Source organism: Eschrichtius robustus, chromosome 8, assembly GCF_028021215.1.
Source record: "Eschrichtius robustus isolate mEscRob2 chromosome 8, mEscRob2.pri, whole genome shotgun sequence".
Lineage (NCBI taxonomy): Eukaryota > Metazoa > Chordata > Mammalia > Artiodactyla > Eschrichtiidae > Eschrichtius > Eschrichtius robustus.
The window spans coordinates 96,626,894-96,642,795 of record NC_090831.1 but is presented as its reverse complement, the minus strand read 5'-3'; the positions used below and the strand labels follow the sequence as shown (position 1 = coordinate 96,642,795).

Below are 15,902 nucleotides of genomic sequence, written 5' to 3'. Positions count from 1 at the left end.
CCAGACATCAATAATGAAACAAATGATGTCTGACCCCTTCTAGAAACATTTAAGTGTTTTGCTGGTTTTTTGTTTTTTTTGTTTTCTTCTGAGAACAGATCTGAGATCTCTGAGAGACCACCTATGCGGTACAAAGAAACTTCTATGCTGTTGAAATAGTGGATACCACATCCCAGCTAGTAAAATCTCAGATCTCTGTGTACTTAATATCTAGAAGTAATAAAGCGAAAGAGAAGGAAGAAGAGGCTTGGGTTTCTCAAAGCTGTTGTCTCCTTTAGGCTTTGAGAAAGGTTTTAGATTTTTCTTCAGGACTGTCTCTGGACCTAGTCATTCCTCTGATGTTTGCATTTGTCCAAAGATATATGGGGAGTCTGACAGGGAGTCCTTCTACCCCTCTCTTGGCAGGGGAGCTCTCATGTGGCCTGAGACCCAGCTCTCAGCCTTCATACTTCTGGCCCCAGGGGGCAGTGCCAAGCAGCAGCAATGGCATCTCTTGGCATTCTAGGAATCTGCCTGCCCTGCCTGCCAGATACTTAGGAGATTATCCTTATTCTGCAGGCCCTGGGAAGTCATCCAGGTGCCTCAGCCTGCTTATTGGAAGGCTCAGGAGAGATGTATCTGTGTCCTCTTCAAACTGGAGATTAAAAAATTCTAAATAATAAATTTATATACATATTAGAGCAAGTTTTCTCTTTACCTTAGTAAATAGAGTGAATGTTTTTGGATTTCTTTCTTAATTATTTGGATATGTTTTTCCTTATAAGGCTTTAAATGTGGCCACTGTAGAGAAAAGGAGCAAAGGAATACACTCAATGACATAATCCTACTGTCTTTTAGCTCACTGAAGACATTCAATTACTTAAAAAAGAAATTTCAGATTCTTTTCAGCAGATTCAATTTGGCATCCATTTTCTTTCTTTCTTTTTTTTTTTTTTACTAAAGTACATGCAAATTTTTATTTAATTGGTCTTTTTGCATGTCCACTTTTCCTCTAGACACGAAGTTTTGTTTTGTTTTTTTTTTAACATTTTTATGGGAGTATAATTGCTTTACAATGGTGTGTTAGTTTTTGCTTTATAACAAAGTGAATCAGTTATACATACACATATATCCCCATATCTCTTCCCTCTTGCATCTCCCTCCCTCCCACCCTCTCTATCCCACCCTTCTAGAGGGTCACAAAGCACTGAGCTGATCTCCCTGTGCTATGCAACTGCTTCCCACTAGCTATCTATTTTACATTTGGTAGTGTATATATGTCTATATATACACTACCAGTCTCTCACTTTGTCCCAGCTTACCGTTCCCCCTCCCTGTGTCCTCAAGTCCATTCTCTAGTAGGTCTGCGTCTTTATTCCCGTCTTGCCCCTAGGTTCTTCATGAGCATTTTTTTTTTTTTTAGGTTCCATATATATGTGTTAGCATACGGTATTTGTTTTTCTCTTTCTGACTTACTTTGCTCTGTATGACAGACTCTAGGTCCATCCACCTCACTACAAATAACTCAATTTTGTTTCTTTTTATGGCTGAGCAATACTCCATTGTATATGTGTGCCACATCTTCTTTATCAATTCATCTGTCAATGGACACTTAGGTTGCTTCCATGTCCTGGCTATTGTAAATAGAGCTGCAATGAACATTGTGGTACATGACTCTTTTTAAATTATGGTTTTCTCTGGGTATATGCCCAGTAGTGGGATTGCTGGGTCATATGGTAGTTCTATATTTAGTTTTTTAAGGAACCTCCATACTGTTCTCCATAGTGGCTGTATCAATTTACATTCCCACCACCAGTGCAAGAGGGTTCCCTTTTCTCCACACCCTCTCCAGCATTTATTGTTTGTAGATTTTTTGATGATGTTGGCATCCATTTTCTGACAGCAGACTCAGTGTGGGGCCCTGGGTGGGCACTGGGCAGCCACAGTCCTGGGGCCACCAGGGGCCACTGTTCTGTCCTGAAGGACTTGCACATGATGTGGGAAGAGAAGAGGGGAGAGAGGCATGGGGATAGAGAAGCAGAATGCTTAGAGGGCTTTGATACATGCTAAAATAGAAACAAAAACAGAATGTGGTGGGAGCCAAGAAAAGAGATGACCAGTTTTGATGAGGGCAGTCAGGGAAGGCTGACAGAGGCCCAGATATCTGAGGTGAGCCTTGGTGGATGGCTGTGGTTCTGTCAGGCAGGCTCTGGTGCACAAGGATGCATGGCAGGCTCCATGCATGGTGCAGAGTAAGTGCTTCCTAAATATTTGCTGAATGGCCTTTCTAGGGAGCACCCATCTGAGAATGACTCTCATTCCTACCTTTATAACTAGAATGATAGGCTTACCCAAAATATTTTGGTGAACTGGTGGTTATTAACCATTTTAGACAAACAATTTCTCTCCCTACTAAAAAGCCTGACACTTAAGAACAAGTGAGAAAGAGGGCTCTGTTGACCTAACCAAAATAATTGGCAATGAAATCCAATGAATGCAGTTGCATTTCCTTGACACGTTTTGGTATGCCCATTTCCAGCTATATATTATTATTGCTAATATAGAAAAAAAACCGTGAGCCATGATTGATGGAACATTTTAATTGTTCTTCTGAGAGATTAATGGTACGTTGTAAAAATGCACTGTTCCTTACTTCTGGTATTTGTTTTTGAGAACAAATATGTAGTTATTAAGGAGGAAGTCTCATAGAAACTACTTTCAGGATTAAATAGGCATTTCTCCCACTAGCATAAAACTAGGATTTTTCTCAATTGTTTCCTATTTTTACAAGGTATTGCTGTAACGGCACGAATATCTGTAGAAACTGAACAGGCAAATTGAGAACCTTAAATGAAGCTATTAGATGCAAAGTGCCTGTCAGGACCTGCTTCATTTTCTCACACCTAGCCCTCCCTGCACATCCAGGCAGGATCAGCTGCAGCCCAGGAGCTGTGGCCAACCTGGGCAGTCAGGGTGCTTTAAAGACTCAGGTAATTCAACACAAGCCAGCGTTGTAGCTTGTCTGGTCCTGAGTGTGTGTTCCACTTCTAATCACTGGGACACATCCCCACTTTGTACCCCACTTCTGTCTTTGGGATTTGACCCTCCCTGCCTTGTTGGGAGCTCACCCAGCTTGCATATTTCTTGAGGTGTGGGGTTTTATCTTGGTCTTTACGTTGGTCCTTCCTCCTCCTTTCCCAGCTCACCTACCAGGATCTAAAGTCTGACCTTAGAACTGTAGGCCTGTCACTCCCAAAACAGACCATGTCTGGAATCCCCCTGCCAAATGCTGCTCAGCCACTCTGAGAACACAGTCATGTCTTTCCTCACTATGGAGACACCACTGTCTGCTTGGATCATGATCTATTACAGAGAGGCACTGGAGCACAGTGGTTAAGAACCCTGGTCCTGGGGTCTAATTGTCTGGGTTCAAATTCTGAGTGTACCATTTCCTACCTATGAAATCCTGAGCAAATGGTCAGGTCTGAATTTCCTTATCTGCCAGATGAATATAACTGAAAATGATAGCACCTCCTCAAAGGGCCGTTGGAGGAGTAAGTAAAATAATCTGTGCCAGCAAGCTAGCCTGTAGAAAGTGCTGGAGGAAGGCTTCCATGTCCTGTTTCACTCCCACCTGCACATTTGGCATCCCTTGGTTTGCCCCGTTGCACTGAAGTTAGCCCTTTCTGTTAGCAGAGGTCATATCTCATCAGGTCACTTCCTGGCCTAAAAACACCTCTGTGGGTTGCTGTGGCCTACAAAGGGACAGGTGCTTTGGCTGGGCATAGAAGGTCATGCTGATCTGGCTCCTGCTTGTGTCCCTTGCTCTGGCTACACTGACCTGCCACTGGTGCCCAGAACGTGTTAGGTGCCCTCAGGTCTCTGTACCTTTGCCCCTGCTGCTCCCTCTGCTGGCATCCCTTTCCTGCCACACATGCCTGGTGCTCAGCTTTGGAGATTGTTGAGAACCCTCTGCTTTGTGCCCAACTATAGCGCATCCCTAAGTTACAGTGACCTTACTCAGATTTGTTTATATATTTGCTTTCCTGATAAACTCTTCGGGGCAGGAGCTGAGAGTTAATACTCAGTCAATGCCTGAACCTGATCGTGTCATCAGACATGACAGCACCGTGCAAAGCAATGGATGTGGGAGGCTCCTGGAGTTGGCACGTGCAAAGCCCAGTCCAGCACAGAGCGGGTGGCAGGGCAGGGAGAAGGGGCCTTGTTGTCCTTTCTTTGTCTTTGCTTCTTTTCCTCCCAGTTTCCTACTTTCTCACTACTTGGGTTCAGAAATCAGAATCTTTTTCAGTTCTTCATTATAAATGAGAAACCGTAATTGTGTTTGATGCCTACATCAGTGAGATGACCCGGTGTAATCTCTAGATGCAATTTATCTTTTTACATAGAATCTATCAATGTCCATTTGTATTATAATGTCCTTGCTGGGCTCAAGAAAGGTTTAAATACTGAATGTACCTTTTAAAATTTTCACTTTTAAATTGCTATGAAATAATATGTTAAGCACATACATACACCATCAAAACTTATTTAAGCCTTCTCAAAATTAAAAATGCCTGGCTCTTAATTCCCTAAATAACTAACAGTGGCTAAAGGGAAGCTTAGTTGTGTCTTTAGGAATATGTACCTCCCCTGCTATGAAATAATGACCAACAAGAGACATCTTCTCAAGGTTTAATAAAGAAAACAAAATGTATTTTATATCTAAAGCATCAGCATAGGAGAGGCAGGAAATATGTATTCTGTGCAGGTGTAAATCTGTTCTACCAATTAAATTCCCTTGGTAGTTGCTCAGTACATGGATCATGCAGATTTCCTTTAAGACAAAATTAAAAGCACTTCCCCACTCTAAACAATGGCTCATGTGAAAGCATGCCATTTTACGTTTCCTGGACTAACTGAAAAAAATTAAAACTATTTTAAACATTTTAATCTTTGATTGAGTAGTTGACAAAATATGTGATGGAAGGATGTCAGTTTCATTAACCCTGTGTTGCAGGGAAAGAAACTAAGGTCTGAGGGTAGAGTAGATTGGCACTTAAGAGCAACTCCTCCAAGTTATAGTACAGCTTGGTGGCCAATGAAGGATAGGAGAGAGGTGACACTGGAGACTGGAGAGGAAAGAAAAGCATGACATTCTTAAATGGAAATTTTGCCCATTTTGCTAAAAAAATAGTGCAAGTAGGGACTTCCAATGTATTTCAGGTACAGGAATCAGTGACAGGTCATTGCCAATTCATTCATGACCATATAATTTTTCTTCCAAACTGGGACAATTCTGAGAATGAAAGGGGCACTAGTAATAATTAATTATAATTAATAATTAAAAATAATTAATAGTTATTCAGGATAACTATTGACCATTATTAACTGGTCTGCATGGGACAACCTAGAACATATGGCCACCCCACCCCTAGGTCACTCTGAGGCTCTAAGCTTGCAGTTGGCTGTAAGCCCAAGTGGCCTCAAGGGATGGAGGACCACTGAGCAAGGCTGATTTGGGAACCCTCTATGGTGTTTCAGAACTCCTTGGCAGAGTTTAAACTGGACTAACCTTCAAGTGTTCTTCTGGCAGGAAGAACATCTAGAACTACATAGTGTGACTGAACTGTTTTCTTAGGGTAGAACCATTCAAGTGTATATCTTTAAGCCAACCTTGGGTACAATCATTTCTAAGCCTGACTTCACAATCTAGGGAGCATAGAGGCCCTAGATTAGGCCCCATCCCTAGATGCTCTAGTTTAGTAACTATGTAGTGGGCCCAGACATCTGTATTTTTAAAAATTCCTGTGATGATTCTGATGCCCAGGTGAATATGAGAGCCCTCTTGGGTTTGTAAAGAGGATATGAGGTTTTAAAAAGGTTGAAAATTTTAAATTTTCAATAGGAAGATTAAAAGTCAAGCACCAATATGGGAAGGGAGAATATTAGAGAAGAACTGAAATATTTTCTATGTTAATTATAATTTTTATAGGACCAAAAGAGGGGCAAATTGTTCAAAAAATATGTTCCTTTGGTGTTTTCCTAAATAAAAGTGGTACATTGGACTCTAAAAAAATATACATATATTACATATTTTATATATATATTATAAATATATGTTCCTTATTTTCCCCTAGCCTTACTTACTGGCTCAGGAACAATTCGAGGCATTATAGATGAGGCATGTTTTAAACTATGCCTCAAAGATTTTAAGATTTTACCATACAGTAGAATTTGGTAAAGGAATTTCAGCAAAAGTTTTCAAAGGAAACTGCAATGAAGAGAGACAAGGAAGACAGTCATAAACTCTTAGTGGGCAGTGCTCATATCTATCTTTGTTCCATATTGTAGTGCACGGCACATAATAATAGATTTATAATAATCATTTATTGAAAGGTGAATGGGTTTGGGAGGGGAATGCTATTATATGAGAATGACTCTCATTCTTTTCTTTATAGTTAGAGAAATTGAAGCATAGAAATGTAAAGTAGCTTGCTCAAAATATTTTTAAGGCTGGTGTTTATTAGCTTTGATTAAACAAGTTTGCTCTTTGTTTATAAGCTCCACTCTCAGGGACTGCTGAGGAAGAGAAATCTGTTGCCCTGACATCCTTCCCCCTCCTTCCTTGGTGTCCCACACTAATGGGACGAGACACTTTCTAGTTTGGCCCTTAGGTTGAAACCAGAACTGATCTGATTACTATGTGCATGCCTTTTCTTCATTTTTAAAGAAACAGAATTTTGTGTCTATATATTTAAGAATCATTACATTCAAGTTTTAAAAAAGAAAGTTAACAAAAGTCACAAAAATTTCTTTTCTTGGCACAGGACTCTTTCTACTCTGTCCAGGTGCCTCTGAACACCTGTGGTTAAGCATATTTCTAGGTGCTAAGGGCTACCTTTTTAGAAAACTTCTTTTAACAGAAGTATAGCATGCAAATCTTTTTCTCCAGGGCCTTAGTGTATAGTAACTTAGATAATATATATAGGGTCCAGAGAGTGGAAGAAGAGTGTGTGTTTTTTGGCCTAAACCATCTTTGTATGAAAATAGCAGCCCGCTGCAAATCTGGCCAGGAGGATCATGAAAGGGCCCAGGAGCCCATAGCCCAGTGCACACAGCCCTATTCTTCTAGAGATCAGCTCACTCTGGATATTTCATCATAGAGAACAATAACTTACGGTTAAAAGTAGGGCAAACTAAAAAGCAGTTTAATTTAGAATATAAACGTATCTGTTATTTTATGAACTTGAGTGGGCAGGATGCATAAGCAGGTGGTTTTTGAAATTATTGGACTTTCCAGATGCTGCTTACTATTGCAGCTGTTCTTAGTTCAAACCCCTTTAAAAGGTAGCCAGCACTGCTGTCAATTGGAAGAATAACCCACATCATGAACTTTTTCATAATTCAAGAATATTTGGTGTATCTTATCTTAAATTTTAATAAATAATATGAAATTTTATTCAGTTAGAACCAAAGTTGAGCTAATTCTTCAGGGTTTTTTTGACCACAATTTGGAGGTGGAGAAAGAAAAAATGCTTTCTTTTAATAAGCATTTAAAATATATGTCACCGTTGACTGAATTTGAAAGTGTTTCAGATGGTTATGAATGAATAATGTCCCCCATTTTAATATTGTTATTTGCTCAGTGATGTGAGAATAATTTCCCACCACACATGACCATAGTGCTCTTTTACAAGCTGGGGATTCTGAATCCCATGCATGATCTCATGTGTGGCAGAGTATCAGTCACCATCTTGTGAGGCTATCTCCTAAACAAACAAATAAGCAAAACCAATACCAATTCCAACAGAAGAGACTATTAACATGGTGCTGAGTGCTTTGGGCCAGTCTGACCTTTTAAATTTTATGCTTTGATTATATTGAGCAAACATGAAATTTAAGATCTCTGTTATATTGATATTAATTACTAATTGCTCTAGAATGCTTTATAGTTGAAAGGGATCATGGCGGCATTAGGCCGTTATTTTGAAACCCAAACTGATTACCATGCGCATCCCTTTTCTGGACTGCTAAAGAAAATTTTGTATCCGTGTATATTTAAGAATCATTACATTCACATTTTAGAAAAGAAATTTACAAATGCGTATTTTTATTTTCAACAAAGATTTCCTCTCAGATGTACTGATTTGTCTCAGAGCTAGGCTCAGAATCATCTCAGCTCATTTCTCCTCTCATGACAATAATCCATGAAAATCACATAATCTTATCTATTCATGCCTTATGATATATTTCAAAATATCTGTTTTGGACACTAACCATGTGAAAACGTGGATAGAAATTTAAACTTTTTTAACCCTTAAGTTTCTCTTAATGTTAAAAAAAGGAATTGGAGGTTAACCTGGTAACCACTACATTCTCTTCCAATTCTAAAATTCTGTCATTTTGCGCCTATATGGTTTTATTCCCAGTGCCACCGCATACTGTTCTTCTCATTTCATGTCCAGACCATGATGCAATTACATCGTAACTGTTTGCTCCTCATCCAGACTGGCTACCTTTTATTACATCCTGTACCTTAACCAGTCATCTTCCAAAGAGCCCACCTTCATCATGTCATTCCAAGCTTGAAGTCTTCTTGGCTTCCCACTGCTGACATGATAAAGTTCAAACTTATCAGGAGTACTGGATTCAGGATTCTATCATCTGGCCACGATCAGTCGTTTCATCTCTATGACCTACCACTATGCCACATGAACTCTAATTTCAATCAAAATGGGCTGCTAAACCTTCCAGACTTATGCCCTGTGTGTGACATTCCCATCTCCATGCCTTGTCATTTAGAATGTCCTCCTGTACTTTTCTCAGCTATTTGCATTCCATCTGTTCATTATGACCCAACTCACATTGCACCTCCTTCATGCCCTTCTCCATTAAACTATCTATAATGCATCCTTCTCTCACCCTAATGCCCTATCCAAGTAGGGTCGCCCTAACACTTAATATCAGTACCATTCACTTTCAAAAAACCTTTATTGAGGAATAATTGACAAATATAATATTTAAAGTGTACAACATGATGACTTGATGTACATCCATATTGTAAATGATTACCAAGATCAAGATAATTAATATGATTCACTTTTAAATAAACTTTTTATTATGCAATATTCAATACTACTTACTTTTGATTTATTATAGTATATATTTGGTATATTTCCAAAATGATAATGAGAAACCTTACAATAGAGACCACATAAAAATCATGCCAGTTGAAAAAGAAAGTGAAAATTCAAACCTATATGTGAGAGAGAATAAGTAACATGGATTAATGAAACTTAAAAATCTAGTTATATGTTTCCTGGCAAATAAAAAAAGGACCAATTAGATAGCATTTGGAAGTGACTTACTGTTGTGATATTGTGTGTGTGTGTGTTTGTGTGTGTATGTATGTGTGTGTGTATTTTTAATCTGTACGCATCTTGTCTTCACTAACTCTAATCTTTGTGATTTCTAGGACTTATTTTAGGAATTACACTTTGTAGTACGTAGCACAGTGTCTTGTCTAGCATATGATGAGTTTAACAAATTGATGGCTAATGTGATATCAGAATCATAAATTTGAAGCCATTTTCTTTATTAGAAAATCAAAATAGTACATAATAAACATATGAATGAAATGTGAGCATAAGAAAACATAGAAATCTCAGAGGGAGAATGGACAGTCTGAAGGTATGACCATTTTAATTAGAAGAAATTTTAAAAAGCGTTCATAACTTACTCTTTTTCTCAATAAATGTCTATACAGACATCTCATAATATGGTGTAGCAAACCTTTAGTGAAATAAGAAACCAACTTTATTGGAACTAAATTGTTCAGTCTAATTTATGTCATTATTACTAGTGGAATAGGTGATAATACTCTACCTTCTTGAAGTATAAATTCAGAGCGCATCCATCTTCTGAGTTTTCTTCCCTGCCCTAAATAGCTGTTTTATGGGACTAAAAGGATACTGTGCAGATACACTATGCTGCTCCTCACACTGTAAATCAGTGTTTCATTTCTTCTCCATCTACAAGTTTCTAAACTTGGTATGGGGACATTTTTAATATATAGAGAATGAACACTTTAGTCCAATGCTGTCCAATAGTAATTTCCATGAAGGTGGAAGTGTTCTAAATCTGTGCTGTCCAATACGGTAGCTACTAGCCTTAAGTGTTGAGAACTCAAAATGTAGCTAGTGTGACCGAAGACTGTATTTTAAATTGTATTTAATGTTAATTACTTGGAATTTAAATGGAAATAGCCAAAAGTGGCTAGTGACTATAGAATCGGACAGAATTGGCAGCTTTTACAGAGCTGCTTGCTTTTAGAACAGACCTTTTCTTACCTGATTTGATAACTCTAACAGTAGATTCAGTTGGCCACTGTTTCTTTATTATCATGTGAAGTTTTAAGCTACCATGCATTAAGAGTGAAGCTTTGGGTGTCTTTATTATTTTAAGAAGTCTATGTAATCAAAAGTAAAATTTAGAGAAATTTATTATTTACTGTCTCGGTAACACGGAGAGGATCATCACTGTTTCTATCATTACATTTGTGCTTGGATTCAAAGAAAAAAAATTATAAAATAGGAGTCTCCATTGGGTGTAGGCCCCCTTTCCTGGCCCTACTGGCAGATGTACTCTTTGCGTCTCTCTTTGCAGGGCATTCTCTGAAGGCCTCTTTAAGCAAGACATCTGAGTAAGCGGGCCTACCAAATTCTTCTCGAGGTAGATTTTTCTGTCTGATTGTTTTGTTTTGCTCACAGTTCTATGAGCAAGTGGGTGGGGTTTGCTTTCTCTAGGCCAGCAGAAGCTTGTTCTAACTCTTCCTTTTAATTTCTTTAATATGAGGATCCCCACACTTGCTCTTTGAAATGCTATTTTGTAAACTATTTCCACTAAGTCTGTTATGCCTTTTTTCCATTTGTGTTGAAGTCTCTTTTCCCAGTGGGGCCTTTCTTTCTCAACTTAGTCATGCTATGTGTGGAGACCCACATCTACACTGCTGGCTTCTCTGACTCATCCTGGGAGGTTCACTTGCTTCAGGAATCCCACTCAACACTGCAGTGGAACACCAGGGAGGCTCTAATGAAGCTAGGCCCTTCTGAAATCTGCATCTTTTCCTGGCACTTTTCCTTCTTGTCCAAAGCTACGTGAGAAGGGAAACAAGCAAAAATGCCCTTTCCTCCTTTAAGGCAATGTTTTTAGTAAATAGTTTTTAGCAATTCTAATTTCTAGTTATAAGCTATTTTTGTTATTACTGCTGCTTTTAAATATTCCATAATCTGGCTAGTAGAAAAGCCTGCTAAAGCTCCAATTTTCCTGTTTCCTCCACCAGCAAGCCAAGAGAGTCAATTCTGACAGTTACATTTTCCTTCCAGTTACAGATTAAATTGTTCCCCTTTTTGAAATATATTATCCATAAATGTGAACAGTCTCTGAACTATGGCCCCTCCCATCCTGGATAGGAGGCTGGGTGGGTGGAAACTGCTCACCCACCCCATTGGCTGCTCTGGGGGTCTTCACACTTTAATCTTCCAGGCCAGGAATTTCCTTGGTCATCCCCCTTCCTGAAAGAAAACCCTCTGCCAAGGATGGCTCAGGCCTATGATTTCCCAATCAAGATGGGTTTAAGCAACAAATTCCTCTGATGAGATTTGTTCAAAGGGTCAAAGTTGAGTAACATAATCATAATCAAAAACTGACCACCCAGTCAGATCGAAGTTTAGCCAATACCCATTCAGTTAACCTATTTTTAATCTCACCAAGCACATCCTTAAAGTATAAAAAGGAACTCCAACCTGAACGTCCCATTAGCTCAGGGAAGGCTTACCCAAGCAGTCACTAAAGAAGCAACTTTCCACACCTAACTAGAGGTCTATAGGAGAAATCAAAAGGCACATATTATTTTGGTTGTGTAAATATGCATAGCTGTGTACAACAAGCGCCATGTTTTTCCAGTTAAATACCCTTCATATAAATATTAAATATTTGGTTCTATTCTGTATATATATACATATATATACACACACACACATATATATATTTCATCTTTAGTCAGAAGCATTTCTACCTACTTTGTTATTTTTAAGAAAATCACTTCAGGTTATCTTAATTTTAGATGAGGGAACCTGCTCACTTAGTATTCCGGTTGTCACCTTTGGCACAAGACCTTACCAAACGATCTCACTGCTTAATTCTATATACAGTGGAGCGCCACCCCTCACTTAGACTTTCAACCTGAAAACGGAAAAAGGGTGACCTGCAGCGCAAACATCTCACCCTCTCAAGGAGTGCGGGGCTGTCTCTTGCTGAGATCCAGAGGTTCATTTGCCAGGAGAAGGGTGCAGTTAAATGAACTCCTACAAAACTCAGGTTAGCTAAATTCCAGCTGAACTAACCGGCAGGAGCGGGGAGGGGAGGTGTAACATTTCTGACGACCGCGGGAGTTCCCGCACATCAAGCCCAGAAAATGGTGAGTGTGTGGCAAAGACAGGGAAAGATACACAGGCTGCTGGCCAAACAGAGGAGAGCTGTCCCGGCCCTCTCAGCGTCTTCTCGGGGCACATCCCTTCCTTGCTGGCCGCCTCACCTTACCTTGACCACGTCGTCGTTGAGATGCTTGGGGTCGCGGTTGACCAGGTCGATCTCCTTGGTGTGCGCGTCGTACACTTGCTTCTCGTTCATCTCTTCTGCCATGGCCTTGTTGTTGGGCTTGTAGATGTTGCCCTGTTCCCGGATGGGAACAGTGTAGAGATGTCCCTGCGGAGGGCGGACGGCCAGGAGGGGGAGGGTGGCACCGGCGGTGGGAAGAAAATTTCAAAAAGAAAAACCGGCGATCAGAAAAGGCAGCCTAGTAGCGCGGCAAACCTCGAGGCTCAAAATCGAACTAACCGCTTCGGAAGCGGTGGCTCCGCGCACAGTAAACTCCTTGGCGCCGCAAGCTTTTTAAGAGGATCGAGGAGAGGACACCACACCCCTCGGTACCAGGCAGGGAGCTCCTGCCTCCCCCGCCCGCCACCGCCAGGGGTCAGGGCAAACCCCGCCGTGCGGTCCGCCCCGGCCTCAGCCCTGCGCACGCCCTGCCCGCGGCACCCCGCGGAGACCCCCGCAGGGGAGAGGACCAGACTTCCGACTTTTCTCCAGCCCCTCTCTCCGCCACGCCACCCTCTACCTGAGCTCTTCACCTGTTTCCGTCCCTGGCCTCCATTTCCCTTCTCTCCATAATCCCTTCTGGCTTCATCCTTAAGACCCATTTGGAACCCCCCGACCCATGGAGTGTCCCCATTTTCGTTCCTTCCTAGCCGAGTATCCTTCGCACCTGCCCGCATCCCGCACCCTCCCTTTGCAGTCTCTGTTCCTGCGCAGCTCCCACCACTCCCTTGGTGCTCACAATCCCGCATCCCCCATCTTTGGGTAGAGACAAGTGTCAGACCCTCCTAAACTCTCTAGAACGGTATCTAACCTGCACAACCCCCCGACCCACCCTCAGGTCACTCCCAGGCTGCCGGCCGGTCGCCGAACGGCGGCTGAGTTTGGGAAAAAGAGGTCTCCACACCCAGGCGGAGACCGAGCGCCGGGAGGTGGTTGGAAGGGGGCGGGGGGGGGGGAGTGGTAGTTAGGGGGAGGGGAGGTCCGCTCCTCTCCAAACACGCCTGCCAGGCGCCGAGATGCAGGAAGAGTTCTTGAGGTGGCTCAAGAGCTTTGGAAAGTGCAAACAAGACGCGCGCTGTCGCCCCGGCCAGCCGGTTCAGGCGCCTGGCGGGGAGTCGGGGGGACTGTCCCCAAGACTGCGAGTGAATGAGCTCTCACCCTCTGCTCTGGCTCTCTGCCTCCCAGCAGACTGGGGCCGGACCGTGGGGGTCCCGCAATAAGGCAGTGCCCCTGCGCCATTAAGAAACGCGCCCTCGGTCTGGCAGACCCAACTTGAGGACCCCGACGACCCCCTTTTCCGCGATCCTCTAGCTTAGGGGCTGCCTTGGCCCCCTTTCTAACAGGAAAACATAAAACATTCCTGCCTCCTCTTGACCTCCCCGCCCAGGCCCATTCCTCAGCAATGCCAGGGGAGAGGAGTGCTCCGACGTCGAGAGAGGGCTGGGGCAAGCAAAGCAGTCGGAATATTTGGAGTGGGAGATAGCAGAAGCAGCACTTCTTGCGCGCCGCGATCCCGGAGCACACCCACCCGAGCCTACCTCTGAGTCTACGTATTTGCCCCCCGACATTCTGGCCCGTGGCTGGATGAAGGCTCTGAAGAGATTTCCCTGGGCTGTGATTTAAGGGAACTGAGGAAGGAAGATCTTGTATTGTATGGGGGAGCGGGGGGGGGGGGAGGCTCTGGCGTGGGGGGATGGCGGTGGCTGGGAGGGAGCCTCCTGGCTCTCTGCCAAGGGTTTGTTCTGCTCGCGGTTGGCCGGGATGTGCGCTGCGCCGGGTCTAGGCACATCCCCAAGGTTTTGGCAGCAGAGGGCGGGGAGCGCTCGCCGGGAATAAAGAGCAATGAGAAAGCGTTTTCACCGGCTGGGCTGCTTGGACAGATATTTTAAACCTGGGGCAACATTTTTCCAACTATAAGCCACTGAGAGGCGTCTGGGGGTGGGGGTGGGGGAGCTAATGTTTTCGCAGTGCATCATCCCAGCAGGGGTGGGGAGTGGAGGAAGTCGACTGCCTGCAGAGATGCCCAGTATGGGCAACCGAGCTTCAGAAAGAATTCTGCCCTGTTCTAAGCCTTTTCTTCTCATCGCCCACGTTCCATCGCTGCTTAAGACACAACTACCTCCCTGTTTCACAGAGGAAGGGATGAAAAATGACCCGGAACCTTTAGGTGCATTTCATATCTAAACACAAGGAAGGAATCTGTGTGGGTGCGTGTGTGGTGTGCTTTTGGTGACACTGGTTTACATCTAGTCTGTGTGGATGGAAACTTGGAGAAGCAGGCATGCAGAATTTAACGTTTACCAACCGCTTCTGAAATGTCTCTCAAATGCTTTGAAATAAGAAATAAAAATGTTTAACTTTTCTATTAATTTATTACTTCTTTTCCCTTGGAACAAAGGAAACAGGTGATGCCGTATTTACAAAATACATAAAATATTTACAATTGTACAAATATTTAATTGGAGTTTCAAGTTTACCAGAGAAGATTCTTTTTTTTTTTTTTTAAGTGCTTGGCTGTGAGTTAGAAGAGGCTTAGTTTTTCTAGTAATTGATCAGAATTTTTTAAAAAGTTGTTAGCAATGAAAATATTTTATCTGTTCCTAAATCGGGGTTTTCTTTACCTTATTATAAAGTGGCACAAGATGAATTGAGCAATAATCAGTCGTTTTACTTTGGGGCGATAATAAGGAAATTCACCATCCAAAAATGGAAAGGACATTTTGCATTATGTTCCACATGCAATCGAAAGTCAAATTATGACTTGAAATGAAAAAGCTGGGACTATACCTGAAAGGGCACAGGATATATTAAAAATACTGGCAGTCTAGAAAAGGGAAAATGGGGATGGACACAAAAGGAGGAGGAGAAAGGGAAATAGAGGATGGAACTCCTAGACTTGATTATCAAGGTGGAGAGAAGACATAAACATATAAAAGAGAATGACAAAGCACAGGTTTTTGTTATAGTTGATAGCAGAAAGGCAATACAGTTTTTGAAGAAAAGATCAATTTCAACTAGATGGCAGGGAAAATGTCACAAATGTTGGCATGACTTTAATTATGCTGACTAGTCATCATTAGAATACTAAAGATCTTCCCAAAGTTGGGTTTTCTTAATTTTACTTCTGCCAAATTGCATTTCTAAATGCTTTGAACAGATGACATGTTAACAAACATGATATTCTAGAAAAGGGAGGTGTCAGGGTCAGTGTGTTGTGTAGTGCCTAGTCTACCTCTAATGACTGCGAAAAGATTGCTATTCCTCTA

At 41.9% G+C, this 15,902-nt stretch overlaps 1 protein-coding gene across 3 annotated transcripts in view; it reads right to left on the bottom strand.

The window, feature by feature from the left end:
* CAV1 (caveolin 1) overlaps nucleotides 1–14,281 on the bottom strand; it is a 32,780-nt gene extending 18,499 nt beyond the window's left edge. Inside the window, exons 1-2 of one of the 3 annotated variants that reach the window (XM_068549340.1) lie at nucleotides 14,175–14,281; nucleotides 12,580–12,744 (exon numbers count right to left, since the gene is read on the bottom strand). In XM_068549340.1, the coding sequence (XP_068405441.1) occupies nucleotides 12,580–12,744; nucleotides 14,175–14,204 (195 nt within the window). In that variant the 5' untranslated portion in view covers nucleotides 14,205–14,281. The other 2 variants (XM_068549342.1, XM_068549343.1) reach the window with 2 other exon arrangements.
* Nucleotides 14,282–15,902: the final 1,621 nt, after the last annotated feature.